Raw genomic sequence first — 8,004 nt, 5'->3', positions numbered from 1 at the left:
TTTTATAATAAAAGTTAAAAGTGGAGCAGCCCCAAAGCAGCCTGCTTCAGGGCAACAAAGGCCAAATCCCAGGTGCTCCCCACACCACAAATCCCCAGAACTCCCTTCTCAGCAGTCATCTCCCTAAGGTCACAATCCTTACAGTTTCTGAGTAGCCTGTGAGGGGGTTTCACCTTCTCTAGGTCCCTGTGTCACTCCGACTACATGGCAGTCATTCTCACCTTTCTCCATCTTGATGTGCTAATAATCCTAGGAAAGACAGTCAAAGGGCAAATGGGCTGGACCAGACCTGACGGGGCAGTCCTTGTACTTCAGAACCTGCCCCTGCAGTGGGTGGGGGGCAGGGAAGGACAAGAGGGAAGAGGGCAGGTACAAACTCCTCATAGTCATATGCATTCACGATTAAGTGAACTTCCAGAGGCTGGTAGCACCTTTGGTTGGAACACTGTTCTGAGATCTCTGCCTCCCTCAGGCTCCCAAGAATCATGCCTCATTCCAAGCAGCCTAGTCACTTCCAGAGTCTGATGCTTCTGCAGTGGCCTTTGAGCTACCTTGCCATCTGTGAGTATTGACCCAAGAGTGCATAGCAAGAAGCCAGAGTCAGAAGCCAGGGCCAGATCTAGGGTGACTTTCAGGGCCATGTGAAGTCTCATCTCGAGCCTTTCCACCATCTAAGATTGTACTAGAGGGTAAAACCAAGGAGTCTCGGGTTCCATGAGTGCCCTGGAGAAGAATGAGATAGAGCCCCAGGAGACAGTGAGAATATGTAGGGGGAGGGGCGGGGGATGGAACAGGGTCATGATGGATATGAGTAGATCTAGTTAATTTCAGCCACTTCCTAATCCTTACTATCTAGAGAGGAAAAGCGAGGCCCAGGGAATGCTCCCTTATGATCATGGGGAATAGGACAGAGGAAACATTAGCATCCCAGACTTAAAGAAGTATAGCCTGGGTTTGAACCATAGAGTTGTCTTTTCTGGGAGTGGGGTGGTGGTAGCATGGGGGAAGACAGTGTCCATGGAAAGAATGGTGAATGAGCAAAAGGACAAGCATCGTGGATAGGAAATAGTAGAAGGATGCAGATGCTGAGTGGGCAGTGTGTAGGAAGATATGGATAGCATAGGGGTGAGGGAGAGTGGGCTAGTGGCTTAATGAGGGATGATGGATAGAGAGGGAGACAGGAGACAAGAGGAAAATGATGGTTACCAAATGGGGGTAGGAGGGGAAAAAAACTGGTAGGAAGTAGAGAGCAGGAGTACAGAGATAGTGGCTGTACAGGGAAGCAGGTGGACAGGGATGACAGGTAGGCAGAGAAATAAGGCTTGTGTATGGTAGATGATAGAGGAAATGTTTGAAGGACAAGTAGAAGTAGACATGGACGATGAGGAACAGGACCTGGACTGTGTTGAGGGCCAGGACCAGAGGCTTAGGTAATGTGGAGGGCTGGTGATAGGACTGGACATAGTCAAGTTCTGCTGGCAGCACAAATTTGGTCTAACCTGGTCCCTCATCAGTTTGGATCTTGCAGCCACTGTTCATCTACTTGCTGTTTACATCCTTGTGGCCGCTACCAGCGCTTTACCTTGCCTGGTTGTTCCTGGACTGGAAGACCCCAGAGCGAGGTAAGACTCACAGACCTAGAAAGAAGAATGTTCCATGAGAACCTGCAGCCAGGGAGTCCCACTTGCCATACCACAGGCTCCTCATCCAAGTTCTCAGAGCCACAGGAGCTGGGCCAAACAGGACCATCCTAGGGTCTCCTCCTTTCCCACCTCTCTAGCAGAGCCATGCCAGGGAATCCCTGAGCCCGTGGAATGTATGGGGTGGCATACACTGACATCATCCCCTACTGCTTTTGTCTCAGGTGGCAGGCGTTCGGCCTGGGTAAGGAACTGGTGTGTCTGGACCCACATCAGGGACTATTTCCCCATTACGGTAAGTATCTCTTCCCCAGTGTCCTCAGAGTTCCCAAAACTCTGAGGCAAAAGTCATTTATGCCACATGACTAGAGTTGTCCATAAGGAAGATAAGTATCCCAGGGAAGTCTCAGTCTATGCTAAATATACTTCAAGATTCAACATTTCTACTGAGCACTCCATACTCTGCTAGGAAACTTTGTACACCCTTGGCATCACCTGCCAGCTGACACAGACGGAAGGCAAGCACCGTTCAGATCAGTTTAATAAGCATGGATTGAAAATCTACTCTGAACCACATGTTAGGAGCACAGGGAAATGAGTAGGATGCAATTCTCTGCCATCAAGGAGCTCACATCTAATGGGGAGGACATTAGTATAAAGTATATTATTTGTTTGGCACAAGGTGCAGAAGTAGTTCAGATGGGGGATAAGGAAAGGCTTCACAGACATGGTGATATCTAAGCAGGATTTTCCAAGTTCAATACAAGTTACTTAGACAGGCACTGGAAGGGGATTGGCGGGAAACAATGCCAGGAAGAGGTTCCAGAAATGTACTGCTATGCTGATCCTCAGGGCACTCTTTGGAGTATACAACAAACACTGCCCTGACTTTTAGAGCCAAGCTTCCTGATCTTCTTCACAAAAGTGTTCATAGACAATGATAACTTGCACAAAGCACACTGACATAGATGGCTGAGGCTACTTCTAGCCGCAGGCAGGAGATCTGGCAGTTCTAGCTGTCCCAGATTGTTGTCCAATGGCCTCAGAGACCAATATCTCAGCCCTCCTGAAACCCATTCAGAAAATCTGTCGGAAAGCTCTGCTTTAGAGAGCGCCCTGATCCCTGAAGTGTCACCACCCTTGTTTCTGCCATGTAATCTCATTCCACCACCTCTGGCATTTCTCTCCACGGCTGCAGATCCTGAAGACAAAGGACCTGTCACCTGAGCACAACTACCTCATGGGGGTTCACCCCCACGGCCTCCTGACCTTTGGTGCCTTCTGCAACTTCTGCACTGAGGCCACAGGCTTCTCGAAGACTTTCCCAGGCATCACTCCTCACTTGGCCACGCTGTCCTGGTTCTTCAAGATCCCCTTTGTTAGGGAGTACCTCATGGCCAAAGGTGCTTCTGACCATACTTACTGGAGCTTCTGGTCCATGTTTCTGCTTGGAAATGCACCCTTTTAAATCCCATCCCCTCCTCCCCACCCCCCGCCCCCATGTCATTGTAGCATACTAGTCAAAAGCATATGTTCTAGAGCTAAGCTGCCTGGGATTGAACCTAGCTCTGCCACTTACGTGGTCTTGAGCAAACTATCCTCAGTTTCCTCATCCATAAAGTGGTGCAGATGAAAACAGTCTGACCTCAGTTGTGGGATGATGACTAAGGGAGATGATGCAAGTAAAGAATTCAACACTGGCCAGGCGCAGTGACTCACGCCTGTAATCCCAGCACTTTGGGAGGCTGAGGTGGGTGGATCACCTGAGGTCAGGAGTTCGAGACCAGCCTAGCCAACATGGGGAAACCCCATCTCTACCAAAAATACAAAAATCAGCCAGGCATGGTGGTGGGCGCCTGTAATCCCACCTACTCAGGAGGCTGAGGCAGGAGAATCGTTTGAACCTAGGAGGCAGAGGTTGCAGTGAGCCGAGATCACACCACTGCACTCCAGCCTGGGTGACAGAGCGAAACTCTGTCTTAAAAAAAAAAAAAAAAAAAAAAAAAGAACTTGACACAATGCCTGCCACAGAGTATATGCTCAATAAATAATAGCTGTTTCTCTTAATAGAAAAAAAAAAGGGTACCATTATACATGGGATTCAGAAAGTCCTTCTGGTTATCCCACTGAAAACCTTCCTACCAGTTTTGACTCAGTGCCTCCTGCAAAATGAAGATCTTGCCTCAACATGAGCTATTCTGTTTGTCAACAACCTTTCTTCTTCACACTCTTTAGTACCATCTCATTGCTCCTCTCCTCCTAGGAACTATGGGAACAAGCCAGTGAAGAGCAGAGAATAGAGTGTTCTCTCTTAGCAATTTTCTCCTCTCCTGATCATTTTGCTCCTTGATTCTCTTTAGGTGTGTGCTCCGTGAGCCAGCCAGCCATCGACTATCTGCTGAGCCACAGCACTGGCAACCTCGTGGGCATTGTAGTGGGAGGTGTGGGTGAGGCCCTGCAAAGTGTGCCCAACACCACCACCCTCATTCTCCAGAAGCGCAAGGGGTTCGTGCGCACAGCCCTCCAACATGGGTAGGTGCTCCCCCCAGAGGGGCAGTGCATGGTGTTCCCTGAGCAGCATGACCTTGTAGGTGAGGCCAGGATGAATCAGATGTGAATTTTGCCCTCAAGGAACATACTACCAAGTAAGAAAGATGGGTCATCCAGTCCTTCTGAGCTAGCTCGACTAGTTTCTGAGAGGTCAAACCATAAACCCAGGTTCAATATCAAGGGGCTTGGGCCAAAGCTGCGCTGGCATATAGATGACGCCCACATTATCTCTATCAATACTGATATCTACACCAGTCTGCTAACGGTAAGTGCACGGGGCAGTACAGTGTAATGAGTGTGTGTGCAGGATTGGGAGTCAGGAGCCTGATTTAAAATCCTGGTTCCATGACTGTGCACTCTGGGACAGGTTCCTTAACCATTCTGGGCCTTGGTGCTTTTCATCTTAATGATGTGGCTAAGAACTGTACCTACTCCATAGGGTAATTGTGGGCTTTAAATGAATGTACCCCACAAAACACTTACCACGTCCCTGGCACACTATAAGAGATCAATAAATGTTAGTCACTGTGATTTAGGGGCCCAGGGCTGGAGCTGTAGAGTGCCCCATTGGGTCAGCAGGCCAGCTCTCTGGACGCAGGGACAATTGTCCTATTGCAGACTTAGAGAAGAGGGGAGTATTTCTTCCAAGGACCTTGCTTGAGGGGCCTGTTCACCATGTAGGGGAAGAGCGCTCTGAGTTGGGAGTCCTGGGTTCTAGTCCAGGTTCTGCCACTCACTGACTGCCTGAGTGACCATCCCTTTCTGAACCTGTACTTCTGCATCCTCCACTGTGCCCTCCACGGCCTTTGCCGTGAGGAACCAGTAATGTAACATATGTCAAAGTGCTGAGAGATTGTTATTAGCAAGTCACCAAGATTTGTGTAAGAGAGATTTACTCTTCTCTCCCTCACGGAATTTGAGCCTGACTACCCAGGGCACTGTTCAGGGTGGATTCTCATGGTCTGTGGAAGGGAAACAACTTTTCTCTGCTCTAATCCTATAACCCAAGGACAGAACACTTTATGCATTGCCCCCTTGGGTGAAGGGCATATCACATAAAGTATGGGCATCTGTGCAAAATTACTGTCATCTTCTCTGTGCTTTCTACTCATACAAACAGAGTTGGATATTCCCCTCCTTGACACCTTCTGGAAACTTTTCATGATATGGGTCTTTCCGGGGATCTCTGCTCAACTTCTCTTGCTTCCCTGACCACCGCTCCCCCCCCACCCCGCTATATCTTGCCCTTGTAATCCTGGCCCAGAGACAGCACTCTCACTGGCCTTGAAAATTTCATGACAAGAGACATTAAATAGGGAAACCCTGTTTAGTGCAAGAAAAAATGCTTTGTGTCACCGGGATTTCACCAAAATAGATGAGGGCCTGGCAAGCAAACAAAATGTTCTTCCAGGATGGGTCTCATCCTAGACTGTGTTTAGAAAATAAATTGGAGTTTTCCTACAGGGCTCATCTGGTCCCCACCTTCACTTTTGGGGAAACTGAGGTGTATGATCAGGTGCTGTTCCATAAGGACAGCAGGATGTACAAGTTCCAGAGCTGCTTCCGCCGTATCTTTGGTTTTTACTTTTGTGTCTTCTATGGACAAAGCTTCTGTCAAGGCTCCACTGGGCTCCTGCCATACGCCAGGCCTATTGTCACTGTGGGTGAGTGCCACTCTCAGCCCCAATGCCACCTCAGGTTTCTCAACCTCAACCTCAGCCTGGCCCCACCAAAGAAGACGGCAGCAGAGGGGAAGGTGGGAGCTGATCTGGGATGCGAGAGTCAGGCCAAAGGTAGGAGAGGGAGGTTAAAGGAAGAGGAGGTTCTAACACTTTCCTTTTCTCTTTTCCCATCTCTCTTGGCAGTTGGGGAGCCTCTGCCACTGCCCCAAATTGAAAACCCAAGCCAGGACATGGTGGACAAATACCACGCACTTTATATGGATGCTCTGCACAAACTGTTTGACCAGCATAAGACCCACTATGGCTGCTCAGAGACCCAAAAGCTGTTTTTCCTGTGAATGAAGGTACTGCATGCCCAGGAGCACAGAAGTGCTCGCCTTGAAGAAGAGACTCGCCTGCCACTAACCAAAGAGAGGCAGGAGATGAGGGAGGTTATATGCGGTAGGGGGAGGACATGAGGAATTCCTTCTTTGCCTTCTTGCCACAGGGCCCTTATAGGAGGTTCTTTCTGAAGAGCTGCTCACAGTCATTCCTCAAAGGAAGGCATCCTACTGCCCCTCATGCTGGGGCCTGATGCCTGGTCATCATTTGAGTCCCCTGGGACACATTAGCAGTCACTGCGTATTCCCCCAGCCCCTGGGCAACTATCTACTTTCTGTCTCTGTGGATTTGCCAATTCTGAACATTTTATATAAATGGAATAATACAATATGTGGTCTTTTGTGGTTGGCTTCTTAGCATAACGTTTCCAAGGTTTATCCATGCTGTAGCACGTATTAGTGTTTCATTCCTTCTTATGGCTGGACAACACTCCAGTGTGTATAGGTATACTACATTTGTTTATCCATTCACCACTGGATGGACACTTGGGTCATTTCCACTTTTTAGCTGTTATGAATAGCACTGCTTTAAATACTCATGTATGTACAAGTTTTTGTGTGGTCATCTGCCATCCCCAGACATAAAGGCTTATCTTATGCCCACACCACTGACAAGCATGCCTTTAGGATAGATAAAAGGTACTCAGGATCATTTTTTAGTTGGCACGGGCATTTCCCATAAGTCACCTTGTCATAATGATCCTCTGACTTCATAGTCCCAGGGCACTTGCAACCATCCTCTTGGCCTACTGTGGGGAATACACTTGATATCTGTGTTTTTAAAGCCTTACTAAATTCTGTTTAAAAGTTTTTCTTGCCGGGCGCAGTGGCTCATGCCTATAATCCCAGCACTTGGGGAGGCCAAGGCAGGTGGATTGCCTGAAGTCACGAGTTAAAGACAAGCCTGACCCCATCTCTACTAAAAAGACAAAAATTAGCCAGGCGTGGTGGCACACGCCTGTAGTCCCAGCTACTCGGGAGGCTGAGGCAGGAGAATTGCTTAAACCCAAGAGGCGGAGGTTGCAGTGAGCCGAGATGGTACCACTACACTCCAGCCTGGGAGACAGAGTGAGACTCTATCTCAAAATAAATAAATAAATAAATAAATAACAAATAAATAAATAAAAGTTTTTCTTAAAGTTGTATTCTGAGAATCTTAAAAGAGTAAATAAAAACACAAATGTCTCTTCCTTCACGAGGCAGCCAACAAGAGACACTTAAAAACACAGCAAATGACCAAAAGTTAAAAGACCATTTAGACTACTAGCTTTTCTTTCCCTTTGCTTAACCTTTAAATATTGGGTCTTGGTAGAGTCCCATCCTCTTCTCTCACATTCTACTGTTTCAGGTCTGAGACATCTATTTCTAACCCAGATGTTCCTCATAAGCAAAGAGCGCGATATATCCAATTTACCAATCTCCAACAAGCACCTCAACCTCTCAACATACCCAATACCAGTTGAGTCATCGTCCTTCTCCCAACTTCATAACTTATCACCAAATTGTATCAATTTTACCACCTTCATATTAATCCAACCTGTCCCCTTCTCCCCTTCTACAGTCATAATCTAGTCAAAGCCCTCAACATTCCAATACTATTTCCACTCCCTCTAGAAAAGCCCTCTTTAATCAACCCATCCATCATACTATTTCCAGGGCAATCTTGCTAAAACTTATATCTGACTTGTCATTTCCCTGCTTAAATCCTTTACTGTTCCTATAATACCTCCACCAAAAAATCCTAAATTTTAC

At 47.6% G+C, this 8,004-nt stretch overlaps 1 protein-coding gene across 1 annotated transcript; it reads left to right on the top strand.

Moving 5' to 3' along the window:
• The first annotated feature begins 485 nt into the window (after positions 1-485).
• LOC105476726 (acyl-CoA wax alcohol acyltransferase 1) lies at positions 486-6,496 on the top strand. The gene is made up of 7 exons (XM_071089038.1): positions 486-561; positions 1,515-1,622; positions 1,865-1,935; positions 2,839-3,043; positions 4,001-4,172; positions 5,655-5,854; positions 6,056-6,496. Exons 1-7 carry the CDS (start codon positions 486-488, stop codon positions 6,208-6,210), a joined length of 987 nt encoding a protein of 328 aa, XP_070945139.1. The 3' UTR covers positions 6,211-6,496.
• The last annotated feature ends 1,508 nt before the right edge of the window (positions 6,497-8,004 follow it).

This window comes from Macaca nemestrina, chromosome X (assembly GCF_043159975.1).
Source record: "Macaca nemestrina isolate mMacNem1 chromosome X, mMacNem.hap1, whole genome shotgun sequence".
Classification (NCBI taxonomy): Eukaryota; Metazoa; Chordata; class Mammalia; order Primates; family Cercopithecidae; genus Macaca; species Macaca nemestrina.
This window is presented reverse-complemented; position numbering and strand designations above follow the sequence as displayed.